The 20,367-nt window shown below is 40.6% G+C and overlaps 1 protein-coding gene across 1 annotated transcript in view; it reads left to right on the top strand.

Annotated features, from left to right (window-relative positions):
• Positions 1 to 546: 546 nt before the first annotated feature.
• The window catches only part of LOC121931226 (solute carrier organic anion transporter family member 1C1-like), a 39,696-nt gene continuing 19,875 nt past the window's right edge, over positions 547 to 20,367 (top strand). Inside the window, exons 1-7 of the mRNA XM_042468710.1 lie at positions 547 to 765; positions 6,953 to 7,104; positions 13,437 to 13,578; positions 13,691 to 13,823; positions 15,959 to 16,080; positions 17,800 to 17,946; positions 19,121 to 19,219. Of these exons, the coding sequence (XP_042324644.1) occupies positions 6,976 to 7,104; positions 13,437 to 13,578; positions 13,691 to 13,823; positions 15,959 to 16,080; positions 17,800 to 17,946; positions 19,121 to 19,219 (772 nt within the window). The 5' untranslated portion in view covers positions 547 to 765; positions 6,953 to 6,975. The remainder of the gene's footprint in view (positions 766 to 6,952; positions 7,105 to 13,436; positions 13,579 to 13,690; positions 13,824 to 15,958; positions 16,081 to 17,799; positions 17,947 to 19,120; positions 19,220 to 20,367) is intronic.

The following is a 20,367-nucleotide window of genomic DNA, read 5'->3' as shown; positions in this document are numbered from 1 at the left end:
TATGACGAAAACAATGCATTGGGAAACAAACATTAAAAAAAGACCAAGTATTTGAACAGCAAGGGTGAAGGAAAAAGCCAGTGTGTGGCATATTTTTTCCTCTTTTTAAAAAACTGGCTGCTTGTAGCCTTGTTCCAAACATTTGCTGAAGCGGCTCAATCAGTAATGGGATAGGGTGCATAGCAGTCTTTGCAGAGGTATTCCTGACTAGGCAAAGGAAAGTCTCTTTATTACCCCCGCCTTCTCCTGCACTTGGCCAGTTCCTCCCATGAAGTCTTTTATTTCCTGGGAACCAGCAATTAAGAAGATCAGAGCTTTAGAAAGTGTGGGGGGAGAGGGGGGAAGGAAGGGGGGAGAAAGCTTTATCACATGTATACTGTCAAACTGGCTGCATGCAGCCAAGAAAGGTCTCATGAACCTTTAACCATCTCCACAGTGAAGGAGTCCAGCTTCTTCTTTCGCTCATGACTTTTGTTCGTCCTGGAATTTGTAGTGGGGGAGGGGGGAAATCCAACGTGAAGGTGGAGGGCTGAGCAGGAACAAAAGCAACCAAAACAAAGATATCAATCAGACAAACAACACAAAGTCCTACATTCTCCACCCCTTCTGTTTGCTGTTTTCCTTTATCTACCTCTAGATATAAGTTCTACCTCAGATTGGGGTTTTCCTCAAGATTCTTCCATCTAGAGGCCAGGAGAGCAGAAGAGTATCTGAGTTCAGCCACAAGAAAGTAACTTTGAAGAACTGAAGTTTGCTACTGCCAAGGTAAGGCTGGTTCTCCCTCTCTCCCTCCCTCCCTCCTCTAAAGTTGATGTCCTCATTTGTAAATCCATCAGAACCAAGTTCTTTCTTCCCCCATAGACAGTGGAGATACCCTCATCCAACAAAAAGTAATCGTAATCTCCAATTTACTAATCTATAGATGATCCACACACATACCCATTCTCCATTATTTGCTGCAATGTCAACTCTTACAAGAAGTGAAAGACTGTCTAAAGAAAGCTGTTGTCATGTTGGTAGTTAAGAATAAGTCAGATATATTGCTTAGGCTGATTTGTTGGCTGTACTAGAAGTGTTAACATTCTGAGTAATTTCAAAACTCTCACATAATTTGTAAGTTGTCATGAGTATGGCGTTTTCACTGTTCTGCTATTATTCTCATGAAAGTTCTATTTTCCCATGAACTCCTCAAGGCTGGAGACCACTTATTTAAAAGCTTGTTGCTCCTTTAGCCCTATCATTACCACCACCACCACCACCACCACCACTATCATAATCTTGTTGGCTTTTTAAAAGATGGAACTCTTCAAAACAGTGCACTCTGTGAATGCTCAGAGGAACACTGACCTTATATTCACTTTTTGGAGAAGCTACTTTCTTTTAGATATCAAGGACCTTCTGACCAGAGGTAGTGGAGACATCATAATCCCCCCCCCCCAAAAAAAACCAATCATAACTAAATCCCAGACTAATTTGGAGGAAAAATATTTCTGTGATTTATTAATTATTGTTATTTATTAGTGTCATTCATATTCAAAAGTGTACAACACTCTCCTCACCGTTGTGAGATAGGTCAAAGAATGACAGTGAGCTTTTATAGCTGTGTGCAACTTGAACCTGCATCTGGTGGCTCTCAGTCCATTGTGGCTATCTGAGTTTTCCATGTTAAATCAGACAAATTGCTTGCATTGCCTTATGGATTTTGTAGTTTTTAAGGCCCCATAAACACTCATTCTCTTCTGAATGTACTCCAAATGCCACATGGGTTGGTAGTCTTAAAGATGTATGAAAATCTGCTCTTGTATGTTTATATGTCCATCAAGGTTACAACTGATTTCCTGCATCTGAGGAAATGGACTGGAGTCCAAAAAGAACTTACCTTGAAATAAATTAGGTGGTCTGAAAGCTGTCACAAGACTCCTTCCTTTATTTCATGGGAACTAGTGACATTACAGTGGATTTCTAAACACATGAATCAGGCCAAACATAAAGATGACATATCGTGTCCTTCAAAGCAATCTTGGATGGACCTCGGGTGAAGACCTTAAAATTTGTGTCCACAATCAAAAGGAATGTGTTACAGAAGGAATGTCTTTGTGAAGTTCAAATGCCCCTTTGTCCAAATGCCCATGCTACAGAAGGAATGATGAAGGGCTGTATCTCCTTATACTAGCCTGTTTGAGCTCTAAGATCAAGACCCTTCTTTCTGTCCCACCATCTTCTCAGGCTAAAAGGAAGGAAGTCTTAGAATCATATTATTATTATTATTAACCTTTATTTATGAAATGCTGTAAATTTACACAGCGCTGTACATGCAATCTTTTTAGTTAGACGGTTCCCTGCCCTCAGGCTTACAATCTAAAAAGACATGACACAAAAGGAGAAGGGAGTGGTGGAGGGAAAGAGTAAGAGGTCCAGCAGTTCCTCTCTACCTCCGAGGCCTGGACCAAGGCAGATGGACTGGAGGGAGTTGGAAGAGATCATCCAGTCCAACCCCCTGCCATGCAAGAACTCACAGCCAAAGCACCCCCCAGCAGATGGCCATCCAGCCTCTGTTTAAAGATCTCCAAAGAAGGAAACTTCACCATTCTCCAAGGGAATGTGTTCCACTGTCAGACATCTCTTACTGTCAGGAAGCTCCTCCTAATGCTGAGCAGCAAAAAAAGAGCTTGTTCCACCTTCAATATGACAACCCTTCAAATAGTTAAATGGGGCTATCATATCACCTCTTAACAGTCTCTTCTCCAGGCTAAACATATTCAGCTCCCTCAATCTTTCCTCATAGGGCATAGTTTCCAGATCTTTTCACCATTTTAGTCAACCTCCTCTGGATACGCTCCAGCTTGTCAACATCCTCTTTGAACTGTGGTGCCCAGAACTGGACACAATGTTCCAGGTGAGGCTTGACCAAAGCAGAATACAGTGGCACTACAGGCATCCCTCCCATTTTACAGGGAATCCATTCTGGACTCCTGGTGAATCCAGAAAAATGGCAATATTGGAGTTGCCATTGGTTTCAATGGTGGCACACTTCTGTGCACACCACCATTTTGTCCCTCCCCACTTGCTGTCTATAAATGGGCAAGACTGTGGACTCCAAGTCTGTGAATTGGGATGGACGACGTATTACTTCCCTTGATCTAGACACTATACTTCTATTGATGCAGCCTAGAATCACATTTGCCTTTTTAGCTGCCACATCATACTGTTGATACATGTTCTCCCATCCTATATCTATGCATTTCAATTTTTTTGCCCTAAGTGCAGTATCTTACATTTCTCTGTATTGAAATTAATGTTGTTAGCTTTGGCCAAGCTTTCTAATCTATTAAGGTAATTTTGAATGTTTATCCTGTCCTCTGGGGTATTAGCTATTCCTCCTAATTTGGTGTCATCTGAAAATTTGATAAGCATGCCCTCTCTTCTTTCATCTAAGTCATTAATAAAGATGTTGAATAGCACTGGGCCCAGGACAGAACCCTGTGGCACCCCACTGGTCATTTCTTTCCAAGATGAAGAAGAGCCATTGCTGAACACCCTTTGGGTTTGGTTGGTCAACCAATTACAAACACACTTAACAGTTGCATTGTCTAACCCACATTTTACCAGCTTGTTTGCAACAATGTCATAGGGAACTCTGTCAAAAGCCTTACTGAAATAAAGATATGCTATATCTACAGAAGTCCCTTTGTGTACCAAGCTTGTAATTTTATTTAAAAAAGAGATCAAATTAACCTGACATGTCTTGTTTTTCTGAAACCCATGTTGACTTTTTGTGATTATGGCATTCTCTTTTAAATGTTCACAGATTCTCTGTTTAATTATCTGCTCTAGAATCTTTCCTGGTATTTATGTCATACTAACTAGACTATAATTGTTGGGATCCTCTTTTTTCCCCTTTTTGAAGATGGGGACAACATTTGCCCTCCTCCAATCCGCTGGGATTTCTCCTGTCCTCCAGGAATTCTCAAAGATTATTGCCAATGGCTCTGAGATTATGCTCTGAGAGTAATAATAATAATAATAATTTGTTTTATTTATATACCGCTATTCCAAAGATCAAAGCGGTGAACGGCAAGTAGGCATGACTTCTCCTTTCCACTGTATAATAAACTCCAGGAGAACACAATCACTCCCACCTAAGGTTGCCACCATCTGCACCCATTTACTCTGTCATCCGTGTTGGTTAGGATCAGATCTAAATAGCTGATCCTCTTGTTGCATCTTCCACCTTTTGGACAATGAAATTGTCTTCCAGGCAAATGAGGACTTTCTCTGTAGGTGCTCCCAGATTTTAATATTCCCTTCCTAAGGAAGTCTTCATTGCCCTTTTCCTTCTGGCAAGTGTAAAATTTTGTTATTCTATCAGGATTTTATGAATTGGTTGTGATGTGTGCTACACTGGTTTGTTGATTTTTTAAAAATATTTTCTTTTAATTAATTTTAAATGATTAAAACTCTATACAGTGGTCTCTTGGCATCCACTGGGGTTTGGTTTCAAGGGCTCCTGTGGATACCAAAAACCATGGATGCTAAAGTCCCATTAAATACAGTGGTGTAGTGAAATGGTGTCCCTTATACAAAGTAGCAAAATCTTTTTGGAATTTATATATTTTTGGAATATTTTCAAGCCGTGGATAGTTGAATCCCTGGATAAAGAATCCATGATATGGAGGGCTGACTGTAGACTGTTAATAGTTTTAAATAATACCCAGAGGAGCAGGGGTTGTATGGTTTTTAATATAGATGTCCTTTTATTAATTAGTAAACTGTCTTCACAGTCCGAGTGGGGAAAAGGTGAATATAACAATAATAATAACAACCACCTAAACTCTCTTGTTACTCCTGACTGGAACAGACCAATTAACTCAATAGGATTTACCTATGTGTTGACTAATCATTCAAGAATTAATGGAATGGGTCTACTCTAACAAGATGCCTGATCATGAGGAACTGGATATCTAATTGCATTTCTGGGTTTTGGTACAATATTGTTCTCAAGTAAAAAAAAAGGCTATGAAACCGGCAGCTTTTAATCATTCAAAAGCATCATATAGGCCTTCTTTAAGGCACACAACAAGAGTGCACCTACACTGTAGAAATAGTGCATTTTGACACCACTTTAAGTACTGTAGCTCCATCCTATGGAATCCTGGGATTTTTTAGTTTCACAAGGTCTTTAGCCTTCTCTGCCAAAGAGAATGTCATTAGTTATGATGTTTAAGCAGGAATCAAAACCAATTTTCCTGTGCTCCCACAGTTTGCAACAGAAGAAGCTAGGGGGGAATGAGTCTGTCAGATTTGAATATTCTGTTCTTCCTTTTTTCCAAGTTTGAATATGCTGAGCTGTGAGGGTGTATTCTCCCACCCCCCAGTTAAGAATACACCCTCACAGCTCAGCATATTCAAAACTGCTTAAACATCATAACTAATGACATCTTAAGACTGATCAGATTACATAAATCTCAGTTCAAGATTCTTTTTGGGCCATATATTTTGGAATGCATCTACACTGTAGAAATATTGCAGGATTCCTTCAGAGTCCTGGGATTTGTAGTTTTGTGAAGCATCAGCACTCTTTGGCAGAGAAGGCTAAAGACCTTGTGAAACTAAAAAATGAGCTTGATGTATTTTTAGAAAATGCATGACCATGTGTACATTTGTGTGCACATCTTCTGATCTTGAATTTTTGCACACACTTTCACAGAATATACATATGTAATTTTCCCAAGTAAGTTTCCTGTTACTTTCTCTTCTCTCCTCATTTTTCTCAGACTGTTTGTTTGTGGATTCCTTTATTGCATACTCTGACTCACAGAAGCTATGTAGAGTGAATACCTGATACTCTGTATTCTAATTGGAGATGGTGTGGAGGGAGCCTGGGGGATGGTGAAGGATGATCCTGCAAAGCAGTCATTGCATCACTGAACATTGGTCCCTGCCCACCCACAAAGAAAGTGGCACTGTGTCTTTGCATGTTTTGCTGGTCTGACTTGGATTCCTAGCCAGAGGCCTCTGCTAGAGGCACACAATTCTGTCCCAATTTCTATATCAGAAGTATAAATCATGTGAATTAATCCAAAGGTGAGCATAGTGATTTGAATGTTGGACTGCAACTGGTGACACCAGGGTTAAATTTCCAGCTCAGCCATGGAACCCACTGGGTGACCCTGGGCAAGTCACATGTTCTCAGCCTCAGGGGAAGGCAATGACAAACTTCCTTTGAACAAATCTTGCCAAAAAAAAAAAAAACCCTAGATAGGTTCACTTTGGTGTTGCCGTAAGTTGGAAATGACTCGAAGGCACACAACACACTAACACACACACAGCAAAAGCTGCTCTCCGAGGAGGCTGCCCATTCATTCTCTTAGTGAGTAATTTGCTTTTTTTCTAGTTTGTGACACATGCAGAAACATGAGAATGGACTGTGCCCTCTAATTGTACATCATTCTTATTCCCATAGGTACTCAATAATGACTTTTTGAACAAAGTGAAGTAGTCATCACAAAATGAGTCCTCAAATCCACTTTACCACAAAGGTCACTTGTTTCATCTGCCTGGAGATTTTGAACAATGGTTTTGTTTTGTTTTTTTAAATGCTTTCAGTGCACATTAGCCACATAACAAGGTATATAAGCAGTCCCATAATAAACGAAAAATACTACAGCAAAATTAAAGCTCCTTAAAAATGAACAGCATTGATTAATCAAAGCACAACAATCAAATATGGATTAAAATTAAAGTATTTTCAGAGCTCTGTCAGGGAAACTGTAAGAAGGTCATAAATATTTCTAGAAAGGGAATTCTGCCAATGTAGGCCCACAGTAATAACTTACTGACAGGGCAAAAAACACTGCTTAGAAGATGATCTAACATTTGGAAAGGCTCATACAGGTGCAGGCAGTCTTTTGGAATAATCTGATTGCATACTGTCTATTTGGATGTCTTGCAGATTGATTGAAAGGGAACATTAAGATGGAGAATTCACCCAAAGACAATGCACAGTTCTTCTTGAAAAACACAACACTGTCGATTGACCGGGTTTCTTCAAGATCAGAATCTTCAGCTTCGAAGGAGAAACAAACATTCTGTGGAGGAATGAAGGTACAGGAATGCCAGGGTTTGTGAAAGCTGCCCTTTTGAAGATGCTGACAATTTATCCTTGGTTCAATTATTGTCCACACACACACACACACACACACACACACACACACACACACACACACACACATATATATATATATTAGCAGGGCTTTTTCTTTTGACTTCCCAGTTCTATATGTGTCGTATGCCCCAACATTTCACAGAGGAAAACTGAGACACATGAGGCCAGCCAGCATGACAGATGGTCAACTCTGGGAAAGGTAGTAAAGTTATTAATCAGGAGGTTATTAATGAGGAAGACCACACAAGCTAGGAGAGGTTGCCACAGTTTGTTTTTACCTGAACCTACTGGAAAGGGCATGATTCTGCTCCCCGTCCCCCTCCCCACTGAGTTAGTTTAGTATGAACTATTTTTGCTTATTTCAATTCAGTTTGCAGCAGCTGAAGGAAACTGAGGAAAAAGGAGGGGAAGTGGGCGGAAGAGTGAGAAACTGGAACATTTTCAAAGCATCTTAAAAGTGCAATGACAGAGGATTATTTGGGTCTGTCCCTGCCAAATCAAGACAGTCAGAGGGTATGGTATGTGTTTATTTAGAGTTGAGTCCTAATGAGACTAACATTCAGTTTTGTCCATCACTTTTCAGGCCTAAATCTAACTGTTAATCTCAGTTGGAACAGATAATGGACTGGAATGGGTGTTGTTTTACTAACGTCAAGTTGATTGTATCATTCTCCTCTATGTGGGACTAATACAGTTCACCCTTTGTTTACGCGGGGATCCGTTCTGGACTCTCCCGCGTAAAACAAATACCATCTATGCTTGAGCCCCATTTAAATGAATGGGGCTCATGCATGCGGCAGTGCAGTGGCATGCACACGTCATGGGTGTGCACTCCATTCATCTCTATCGGACACACTGCCCCTTCTCCCCATGCGGCTTTCAGCATATGCTGAAAGCCGCGTAAAGTGTACCCGCATATGACGCAGGCACACTGTAGTTCAGTTGGTTGGCTGGTTGGTTGATTGAATTTATACCCCACCTTTCTCCCTGGATGGGATCCAAGGTGGCTTTGGGACTGGATTCAACTCCCAGAAACCTTCAACAAGCATAGCCACTGGCAATTCTGGCCAAAAGATTCTGCAAAATGCCTCTTAAAATTTCACATAAATTTTGCAGCAACCCTCACAAAACAAAACCCCATTATTTTACATTTTATGCCAAGATCCTAACGCAGTTGTCCATTTCTAGACCTGCTGAATCAATGGGTTATAAAAATATTGGTTTACCAAGGTTCCTTTGAGTCAGTGAGTCTAGCTGATAGAAACTATATATTGGATTTAGGCCTTAATGTTCGATTAATATTAGCATTCACATGTGAATGCTGATATTCCTGACAAATTTCATGACTATCCATAAATATGTGCATATTTTCTTGTGTTCCAGACACACGTATCACTTACCAGCATTCATTGGTCAACGGTTCATAAAATTTGTCTAGGATTTTCAGAGTATGCTGTCAAAAGTCATATTTCTGTCTTTCACTGCAGGATCACTGTATGTGATCGCCATCTCTCTGCTCAATGAAAAATTCCAACCGTGGTGCTATTGGGTTTCACTTCTCTTCAGTGAGAAAACCCTGGGGAATTAGGTTTTAACATTTTCAGTACTTACAAAAATGCAGCCAGAGTATAAATGGAGGCAAAATGACAATTCTACAAGGTAGAAAATCTCTTGGGGAGCAAATTCCTAAGGTTATATTATCTGTTTTTGATCACCTTTTTGTATCCTTATCAAATAGAAATGAATATATAGGATTCATATGAAATGCATGTTTAATAATTTAAGGGAAAAGCAATTTAATATTATCCCGACAGGGGAGGGCAATCTTGTAGATTGTGTGCATGTGTGTGTTTGTGTGTGAATATTACTATTTTCAGATGGGGCTTACCTTTAATGCCAACGGGAGAGCTTCTTTGCCAGTACTTGTCAGTGCATGATGGTAAGGAAATGGCAACCTTCCTATGTGGGTTATTTTAAAAAAGAATTTGGAAAGCAAGTGTTGCCCTGGTTTAAGATAATCTCACCTTTGTATGTGCCTGGCAGTATTTTGTCATATTCACCTCAAAAATTTGTGATATGGGCCCCATTCCTATGGACCAAATAAGGTCACCAAATTTGGATATTGGGATGTATTTCAAATCACCCCACTACAAAGGCTAATAAACTTTGTAAAACTGCACAGTTTTGTACTCCATTCTGATTTCATAAAAGTGGGGGGGGGAGCTGTTAAGCATCCTAGTATGAATCCTATTGGTTATTCGCCACTTCAAAAAGCCAATGCAGTTCTAGGTTGCATCAACAGGAGCAAAGTCCAGATTGATACAATTCTGGTATGCATCAACAAGCCCAAAGTCCAGCTCAAGGGAAATATTAGTGCCACTCTATTGTGCTTTAGTCAGACATCACCTGGAATACTATGTCTTGTTCTGGGCACTATAGTTCAAGAATGATATTGACAGGAATGTGTTCAGAGGAGGGCTACTAGGGTGGGAAAAGGTCTGGAAACAAACCCCTATGAAGAATGGCTTATGGAGCTGGCTGTGCTTGGCTTAGAGAACATAAGATTGAGTGATGGTATTACAGTCATATTTAAATATCAGAAGGGACATTGTGTAGAAGATGGAGCAAGCTTGTTTTCTGTCTGGAAACCATGCCCTATAAGGAGAGACTTGGGGAGCTGGGTATGTTTAGCCTGGAGAAGAGGCGGTTAAAAGGCAATATGATAGACCTGTAAAAGTATTTGAAGGAGTGTCATGTTGAGGATGGAGCAAGCTTGTTTTCTGCTGCTCCAGAGAATAGGACCTGTAACAATGGATGCAAGCTACAGGAAAATAGATCCTACCTAAACATTAGGAGGAGCTTTCTGACAGTAAAAGCTGTTCGACAGTGGAACACACTCCCTCGGAGTGCAGTGGGGTCTCCTCCTTTGGAGGTTTTTAAACAGAGGGTTGATGGGGATGCTTTGATTTTGAGTTCCTGCATGACAGGGTTTGGACTGGATGGCCCTTGTGGTCTCTTCCAACTCTGTAATTCTATGATTCTATGCCAATTGAGAGACTGGAACACAAACCAATGGATTCAAATTGCAAGAGAAGAGACTCTCTCTAAACTTTAGGAAGTACTTCTTTGCTGTAAGACATGTGTGAGGATGGAATAGATTGCCTCAAAGGGTGTTAGACCATCTTTTGATGTCTTTAAGCAGAGGTTGGATGGTCATCTTTTGGTTTTATTGTGAATACCTGCATGGCAGGGAATTTGATTAGATGGCTCATGCTGTCCTTCTACCTTTATGATTCTATGACTAGAGTATACCCATAGAATTAATTGTTAAATGGTGAATCAACACAAAAAGAAATCCCATTGATTTAATGGGTCTGCTATAGTTGGGGACTAACAATAGGATTCAAGACCTTGGTAGGCCCCAGCATGTGGCCAATGCTTGGTTTGATGGGCACCAAGTTATGCAGACCCATCAACACCAAAGTAATTTCTTTGAATTTGCATGATTGCTGGTGCAAAGGAATCCTGCCCCATATGCATATATATCCCACCTGTACTGTAAAGTCAATTTATATTCCCAGAAGCCATTGCTCCCTGAAATCCAAGAGTTCTGTACATGTTGACACAAGGGGAACCGAATCATCTCCACGTCCCTGGGTAGACTGGCACTTAACTACATCCCTTGTTTGGAGAATTAAAAACAAGTTGTGTTCATTAAACTTGCATTATGAGACAAATAAGATCATTCCCCCCTCTGCCGGCTTCAATGGTAATCCGATTCCCGCATTGAATAAACCTTCAGTTGCCACTGAGCCATTAAGGAAGCAGCTTATTGCCTCCAAAAATAGACAGACAATCATATTAGTGTGCCAACAATTTCCCTAGGTTTGGCATTTTCTCTGAGTTGGATATAGGGTTGCTAACCAACCCAAAGGGCGGAGGTGAGCTAGGTGTTGGTTTTGCTGTTTTACTACCTCAGCATTTTTTGTGGGCAATACATCTTTGGTCTAGATGTGGAGACCAGGTGCCTCCATGGTCATAAGTCTTTTTTTGTTTTGGCTCCTTGTGACCTAATTTGTTCCTGCTGAAATTGACAGTGCTTTTGACAGCATCGGCAAAACAGGACCAAAATTGTGGTATGAAAAGAAAGGCCTTTTTCTTCTTCCTCTCCTTCAGGAAAGCAAGAAGGCATTCTGCCCCACAGAGCAGCTTGACTTTTTGGTGCAAGAAACACAGTTTGGAATTTCAGAGGCAGCTATTAATCCCCCATTGTCAGCAATTTCAGGATGTCCAACCTTTCTTTAGGTGAAAACACCTCTTAGTTCTGGTTGCCTTGATAACCCCACCAGCAATTGATGGCCTAACCTTTGAAACTCCCAGAAACCAGTGTAATTTGCCACTGGACCTAATCTCTGCTTCACCTTTATCTCAGGAAGTTTCTTCCCTCAGGTCCAAATCAAACATTAGATTTTAATTTTGATCGGTAGCAACCCTGATGTTGGGGGAAATCGTCACTGTAACCTGCAACCACTTTCCCATTCTCTCTCCCCTTCTACATTAGACCATGTATTTGAGTATGGACACATTTTTAATAAGTAAATCTATCATTATAGGTTTTGCAAAGAAGACTAAAGACTCGAACAGACAGGCCAAAATAAAGCTGTTTCGGGTCACTTTGGAGGTATGCTGTTTAAATGACACACACATCTTAAGAGGCCAGAAGCTGCATCAGAGCTGTGCTCCAGTCCTTAGGACTGGAGCATGGCTTTGGTGCAGCTTCTGGCCTCTTAGGACGCATGAATCATTTAAACAGCATACTTCCAAAGTGACCCGAAACAGCTTTATTTTTGGCCTGTCTGTTTGGGCCCTAAGCTTGTTTCCTTCACTACTAGAACCTGTAGGCAGGTGGACGTGGAGTTGGTTGCTGTTCAGCTTCCTGTTGTTCCAATTCGATTATTCATCTAGGAAGATCCTTGGCTGTCTCTCCCATTTTGCAACAAGCACAGCACGCAAAATTGAGGTGCTTGTATACAGCCCACTATGCATATTCACTGTGATTTAAAATCATGTATAAGAACAACATACTTCTGACTTCCACTTAAGCATAAGCATTCACTGTAATTTGCAGAGCAAGAGGGTTGCCCTCAACAGTCTTATAGTGCAGTCCTAGGTATGTGTCCTCAGACATAGAAACTTTGTGTTCATTGGAATTAATGGCGCAGTACAGACCACCGAAAAATGGTGGCCTGCCGGTGCTTTTCCTCCAGTGGGAAGCTGCAGTTGCCAAACCACGCGGCTTCCCTTGGGTGGAAGAAGAACCCACGAAAAGTGGGTTCTTTTAAAGCTGCAGGGGTGGTGTAACAAGTGCACACTTGTTATGTAACCGCCGCGCAGCAAAGTACAGATGCCACGCGGCACTTACATAACAATGGCAGTGCCCTTGTATACAGGATGCTGCCATTGTTACGCCATCATTATCTTCTAGGGTTAGGAACTGTGTGGTTGCTGCGCAGTCCCTAACCCTAGAATCGGTCCTGGTACACAGCTTATTGGCAGTATGTACCAGGCCAATGTCAGTGGGTCAATGAACCTCTTTTTCATTCTTCAAAGACATTATCCAAGATGATGAACCTTCTTCTCAAATATATTCAGCACTTTGGATAGCTCTTTTCAGGTTTAGTTTAAAACCCAGAGTGAATTCCCTGTCCCACTGTCATCAGAGAAGCCAGCACCCACTGGAATATACTCCCAGGTAGCTGAACACAATTAAACTAGCACTTTGCAGTAGACTTGTGGTGTGCCTACTTGTGATATACAATCCTAAGGATCATTACTCAAAAGTAAATATCATTGTATTCGATGGAAACTGTGTTTTAAGGGTGATGTTTAGACTTACAATGCAGTCCTATGCATGTATACTTACAATTAGGCTTACCTCCAGGTGCATATATACTAGATCATATCTGTACAATGCAATCCTATGCATGTCTGTTTAATTAATACTTCAGTGGGATTTATTTCCATATATGTGCATACCTAAGATTGCAGGTTTAGACCTGAATTGTATTCGTTAGTGCTCTCAAGAGCTGTCCCACTGAATAAGCTGTTGAATGGTGAGTCAACATATAGATTAATCCATTGAATGTGAATGTGTAGATTGATCTCATTCAATGGGTCTACTCTAGTTGGGACTAACAGTAGGATTCAGGCCTTAAAAGACCACTTTGTACTATGATGGCAGCAGATTCTTAACCACCCTTTCCTTTTGCAGATTTTTCTTTGCGCATTATCATTTGTTTACTTTGCAAAAGCTCTCTCAGGAAGTTACCTGAAAAGTACCATCACGCAAATAGAAAAAAGATTTGATATCCCTTCTTCTCTGGTTGGCCTCATAGATGGAAGCTTTGAAATTGGTATGTGACCTACACAAATATATAATGGAGATATACACTTTGCAAGTCATTAACAGTTGGGGTTTCTCATGGTTGTTCTTCTCAGCATGAGTTCTGTTTGTGTTTTTTACAGGGAACCTCTTAATAATAATTCTGGTAAGCTACTTCGGAGCCAAACTTCACAGGCCAAAGATCATTGGAGCTGGTTGCCTCATCATGTCAATTGGAACATTTCTGATAGCCATGCCACAGTTCTTCATGGGGCTGTAAGTTCAGAAGCACTTGTACTTAAAATTTCAAAAAGAAATAAACAAAATTCCAGTGTTCTATAATATACTTGTATGCAGATCTTTCAAATGTGCTCATCATAAAGGAAGAGGAATATGTATTAGAGTGGGGAACAAGATTCACACTCAACCAACCATAGATCAAGTTCTGTTGTCTGGAATCTGCATGAAACATAAAGCTCACGTTGACAGCTGTGGAGATGGAACAGTCCGAGATGATAGACCCATCATGGTTGACATATTTAATAATACTTACTTACATACATAGTTGACATACCTATACTGACTGAGTATACTTAAGAGCCATGCTAGTCTGGAATATCAGTGTACAAAGGGATCTTGTAGCACCTTTGAGACTAACTGTATAAAAGAGGTTGTGGCATAAAGTTTTGTAAACTTGGTCTACTTCCTCAGATGCATGGAGTGAACTGTTTCCTTCAAAGGACCTTTATAATCGGACAATATGAGTAGCCATAGACATGCAAAACCTGTGGGTATATCAAAGGCTTTCATGGCCGGCATCCATAGTTTTTTGTGGGATTTTCAGGCTATGTGGCCATGTTCTAGAAGAGTTTCTTTCTGACATTTCGCCAGCATCTGTGGCTGGCATCTCTGAAGATGCCAGACACAGATGCTGGTGAAACGTCAGGAAGAAACTCTTCTAGAACATGGCCACATAGCCTGAAAATCCCACAAAAAACCTGCGGGTATGGTGATGAGATGACAAATTCAGTTTTAACTATGGTTGTTGTGGGACAAAGGCAGGAGGAAAGATGTTGCCTAAAGCCAAGGTGGGTGAATGATCATAGGAATGATGAAGTGAGTTTTGGAATGTGGTATGTGCTGGGAACCAGAAAGGAGGTATGCTAAGTTTATAATAAGCGTGTCCTTGTGGGGTTGGGGTATTAACCAGTGTTGTAATATAGGTAGTGTGCCAGGAAGTCATTGTCTCTATTTAACCCATTGTTGTTGGATTAGACTTTGTTGATATATTCTAATTGATCTGAGTAGACTTAAGTTCTACAAGGGTAGAACTTCTGCCATTGCAGTTGCAACCAGACTTTAGCTCTTTCTGATACAGGAGGATTTCCTCTGCATCCTTCTGAACCGTAGTGTTCCGTAGGATTGTGGTACAGAATATTCCAAAGGGTTTCTGGACATTAGAAAGTTTTTGTGACATGATTTAATGGTGGCAGCTGAGGATAATCATGGATTGGTGGCAACACTGGAAACCCAAGGACTGAGTAGGAAATCCAGTGCTGGCCAGATATGGTGGCAGTGTCCAGGAGTAGTAGTGGTCACAGAAAAGGGGCTTAAAGGGCCACCTATAGCCTATGTGATGCATATGACCCACTCCTATACCAATGGTTTAGTAGATTCTCCCTTGCCACATTTTTTTATGTGAAAGCTGCTGGAGAAACTATAGTTATGCCTACAGCTGAGGGATGCACTGATGGCCTTCATTAGGGGTGGTCACTATGAAATAACATAGAGAGTTTCCTGTTTCCAAAAAGGCCTCTTGTGGGGCACAAAAAGGTGGCAGGAATACCCCCTATGATTTCTAGAGGACATTTAGGGATATTGGCTGGGCGTGCAAAGTATTTTTTTAAGTTTCCAAAACTTTTGTTTGACCCCTGGGGTGGGTCAGGAGACTTCAGCCATGTTGGAAGTGCTCTTCATGCCCCTAGTGAACGTCTTCAAACAAAAATATCATTTTGAACATTATTTACATACTGGGAGGGAAGCCAGGGAGCACAAAAATGGTCTTGGGGCCACATGTGGCTTACAGATCACATTTTGTCCATCCCTCGCCTAAAAGGACACTTCCACCTCTATGATTCTATAACTGCTTCATTGAAATATGTCTATTGGCCTTAAGTCAACAAGCACATTGGTGGTCAACATACATGCCATTCTTTCAACTATTAAAACTGGTTACATGTCCCTAAAAAGTATGGGCAACATCCATTCATCTCTAAGCTTTTATTGCCTGGTGTAGCATCTTACATGAACAAGGCCCAGATCAGTAGGACTCCAGAGTATGTTTAAAGTGTATTTTCCCCCAAATTTTAATTGGCAGGATCCTTGTAAGGAAACTGTTGGTTTTTACTCAGCTATAGGTATGAGATATTTTCTTACACCTCCAATTCAACTGTCAGCATCTCCACATGTCTGCAGGATCAAAACCAAATATCAGTCTCAGCCTTGGAAAGATCTCAGGCCAAAAACCATGCAGGTAAGAAAACTTATGCAATTATAGTCCAAAAATCCCAATTCTTAGCCAGGTGTTATTTAAGCCAGAACAGTTATGGGCTCTTAGAGTGCAGTGAAAACCAGACCTAGTTATCAGAATACCTAGAAGCCTGAGAAAGCAGTCCTTCATTTCCACTCACCAGCCTTCCTCTCTTACTATTGCTGTCTGCCAGTGTCCTGTGACAGAGACAAGAGAGGAATATTCACTATCTATCCTGGTGAAAAGATCCCAATTTCTGAACTATGTTTAAGCAAGGCTGTTCAGTCCCTTGGAATATATGTATAGTACACAGTTATAGCAATTTGATACCACCCTAACTGAGGCGCGGTACATACCGCCCGGAAAGGGAGAGCTGGAGGTGTCCGTTTTTCTTCTGGAGGGACGCCACAGCAGCCAAACCACACGACATCCCTCCACAGTAAAAAGAACTCAGAAAAAATGGGTTGTTTTTAATGTGCCCAGAATACGTCACGAGTGCACCATTGGCGCACTGGTGATGTACGTGACACGCAGTGACATCTGTATGCTGCATGTCGCTTAGGTCATCATAGTGGTGCGTGTGTGGATGGGATGCCGCCACAATGCCGCCAGCATTACATGCTAGGGTTCAGGAGTGTGCGGTTATTGTGCACTCCTGAACCCTAGTATTGGTGGCAGCATGCTGCTTTTGGCCCATGTGTACTGGGCCTGAGTCATGGCAGGAAGCTTACATGACAGTGGAAGCAGTACATCTACTCTAGGTTTTTGCCTGAACTTTAAAGGAGCTATTCAAAGTGCTGAAACTATTTTGAGCAGATTCACTTCCTCACTGTCATGGCCATCACCAGCTCCCAATGCCCTAATTGTCATGTCTCCATCTAGTGGCAATCTGCATCTTGATGAAGTACTTAGACTACTCTGTTAGAGAGCCATAGAGCTGTGGTTCAAGGGAGTGCACTACACCTCTCTGAGAATTGTAAGTACCTCAGTAAAGTCCAAATTCCAGGATCCTTTAGCAAGGAGTCATGCCAGTTAATAAGATATCCAAGTGTCATGCTGGTTAAGGTGGAATCTAATCTATACAGTGCAGTAGAGATGCCCTCTCACAGTGCAGAAAGACTTGCAACAACAGCGAGAATTAAATTAAGAATTTAGTTTTCTTTTCTCCTGATAATTTTGATTTTGCCTTGTACAGTACTTGTTATGTGTAGGTCAGGCATTTGGTCTACAACTCCTCAAATAGCTTATCATTGGCCATACTGGATGTGGATGATGGGAGTTGTAGGCTTCATATTTGAAGAGGTTTCCCACTCCTTGTCTAGATTCTTTCGCCATGTTGTTGAATTTATGTTATATTTGTTGAATGAAATCATTTTGTTTGATTTAAATGTGTTTATATATTTGTGCATTTCTAACTGTCCCAAAATAAATTGATATAAATTGTGCATTAATACCCACCATCAAACTTTGCTAATAAATTGGTGTTTACTGTGTGTTGTTTTGGGCACTGTGATTAAGTGTATGTCAGGAAATTCAAGATGACGCAACTCAACTAATATTATATCAAGTGGACTTTTTAGGTTTCTTTGTATTATTCAGGGAGAAAATGTTGGGTTAGTAGACTTGATAAACAATTGATGATGATGATGATGATGATGATGATGATGATGATGATGATTGTGATCATAATGTTTCTTTGGTTTCTTGGGTTTGTGTATACAGGGTGTGAAAAGGAATCAGGAATTTCCATGTGGATCTATGTTTTACTTGGCAATCTACTACGCGGAATAGGTGAAACACCAATTCAGCCTTTGGGAATTGCATACATTGATGACTATGCCACAGAAGAGAGTGCAGCCTTTTACATTGGTATTTTTTTAAAGAAATATCTTCCTCTTTCCCTCTCTTTTCCTCTGTGACACACTAGAGTTATTCTTCGCTTTTAAAAAAAAGGAGAGAAGAGCCTTCCTAGAACAAACTAAGGGCTTCTTCAGGCCAGAATTCTGTCCTGCACCATGCAGTGAAGTCTATTGTTATCCATCTGAGTGAGATGATGGATTTTGGGTTTTAGCCTGACTGTTCAAGCCGATATCCGAACTGATGAATCTGATCTTCACAATAGGGCTCTCCACTCTTAGTCCACCAATCTTACTACTACCACAGTTGGTTACTAAAATGAATACCCAGCTGGTTGGGGGCAATTAGCTTACACATTGTGAACTGCTTAGGGACTGCTTAAATGCACTAATAACTGGTATATAAATGTACTTGCTATTGGTATTGCTAATATTACTGATACAAGGAATACTGAACATTTGAAAGAATATGTGATGTGTACAAAATATTTGACTGATTATTGATTACACTAAATAATAAAAATATTTTTAAAAGATAAATTCCAGTCAAGACACCTCTAAAATGTCCTTGAAAAATAATGTTGAAAATAACTACAAATTATTACTTGCTACATCAGTGAAACCACTTCACTCTAACTTGCAACTTTTCTGTTGAAATGTAATTTTGTCAAATCATCATTACCACTCAAACTGAGTTATTTGTGAGCTTGTTACTTCACAACTCCATAAAACATCTATATGAATCTTGGATCACAAGGATCAAACAGCATCCTCTTGGTCTAAGCAACACAACAGTTGCTGAGTAGGAGCTCCTTTCTGAGCCCAGCTTTCAGATAGCATGGAAGGCTGGATTCTACCATATTCTAAAGAGGATGAAGGTCCTCATTCAAGTCCCCAGATCTTTAACAGTATAACTCATCTACTAGCTGCAAAAATCAAGGAATTGCACATACCTTAGATCACATCAATTTCTGCTGAGTAATTCAAGATGCTGGCTGTGTTCTGTACGTTGGCCCTTGTATTGAATCTGAACTCAGGTCAAAGAGAACACCACCAAGGCATGAAGAGGTTATCCTTTAAAAAAAAACGGTTCTCCTCCTCTCTACCTCCTTTTACTCCTCATTCTCCATTTACCCATATCCATATTTATTCATTGTAACCATCTAACATCCTGCTTCCTTTTACAGGCTGTGTGCAGACAGTTGCAATTATAGGCCCCATATTTGGTTTCCTTTTGGGGTCTTTGTGTGCCAAATTATATGTAGACATTGGGTTTGTAGATATGGGTGAGTCTGAACAACCTTCTAATGATTTATTTATTTATATTTATGTACAGTTTGTATTTATATTAATTGCTTATTTATAAATATAGGCTGGAATTCACAGTTGCAGTTACAAATGTGTGACCTAGCATTTCACTTTTGTAACTGATCTGCATTCATGATCACTACATATAAAATAGTTCAGGGAATATGTAGGATCATAATAGTTTTGCAATCCTGATTTACTGGGCAGAAGCCACTGTGAGAAATGGGGATCTGGTCTCCTGTCAATTGAGAAGTAGCAGACTAATGTTTCCACCCTACTTCTGTGAGGAGAATAAACCCCTGTCACACACAGCAGCTTCTGACTGGTAAAGCAGGGCTGGAGTGGGGCCAGAACAGAAGATACTCCTTAGCTACACAACTAAGGTAGCTGTGTGTCTTCAAGTTGCTTCTTGACTTATAGTTACCATAAGGCAAACCTATCATGGGGGTTCCTGGGGCTGAGGGCGTGTGACTTACCCAAGGTCACCCAGTGGGTTTTGGTGGCCAAGTGTGGAATCAAACTCTGATCTCCAAAATCCAAGACCACTACAGCATTCTGACTCTCATGCATATGTATATTCCACCCAAATTGATTTCAGAGGTTTTTTTGTGAGTTTTTCGGGATATGTGTCCATGTTCTAGGAGAGTATATTCCTGACGTTTTGCAAGCATCTGTGGCTGGCATCTTCTCTGAAGATGCCAGCCACAGATACTGATGAAATGTCAGGAATAAATTCTTCTAGAACATGGCCACATAGTCTGAAAAAACCACAAAAACTATGGATGCTGGCTATGAAAGCCTTTGACTTCACATTTCAGAGTGGCATTGAATAAAATAAATTCAAAGTTAAAATGTGAAAAAGTAAAGGATAATGTACATTCCAAAAATATATTCTATAACACATTGAAACAAATAAGTTACAACCATTTAATGGTTGGTATTAAATTCTATTAGCAATTGGGTCAGAAGAAGGATGAATTTCTACCCCCCAAAGAGGGATGCTGTGACTAGAACTAGGACCCTTTTGTCAAAAGGCCTTCCTGCAGCCTCGCTCATTGCACCCTGATCAGCACATGAATGAACCTCCTTTGCCTGATTTAGTGGCTGACTCTTAAGGTGGACAATG

The sequence above is a fragment of the Sceloporus undulatus genome, chromosome 5 (assembly GCF_019175285.1).
Source record: "Sceloporus undulatus isolate JIND9_A2432 ecotype Alabama chromosome 5, SceUnd_v1.1, whole genome shotgun sequence".
Taxonomy (NCBI): Eukaryota; Metazoa; Chordata; class Lepidosauria; order Squamata; family Phrynosomatidae; genus Sceloporus; species Sceloporus undulatus.
Note: the sequence above shows the minus strand (reverse complement) of the source record. Positions and strands in the feature narration are given on the sequence as shown.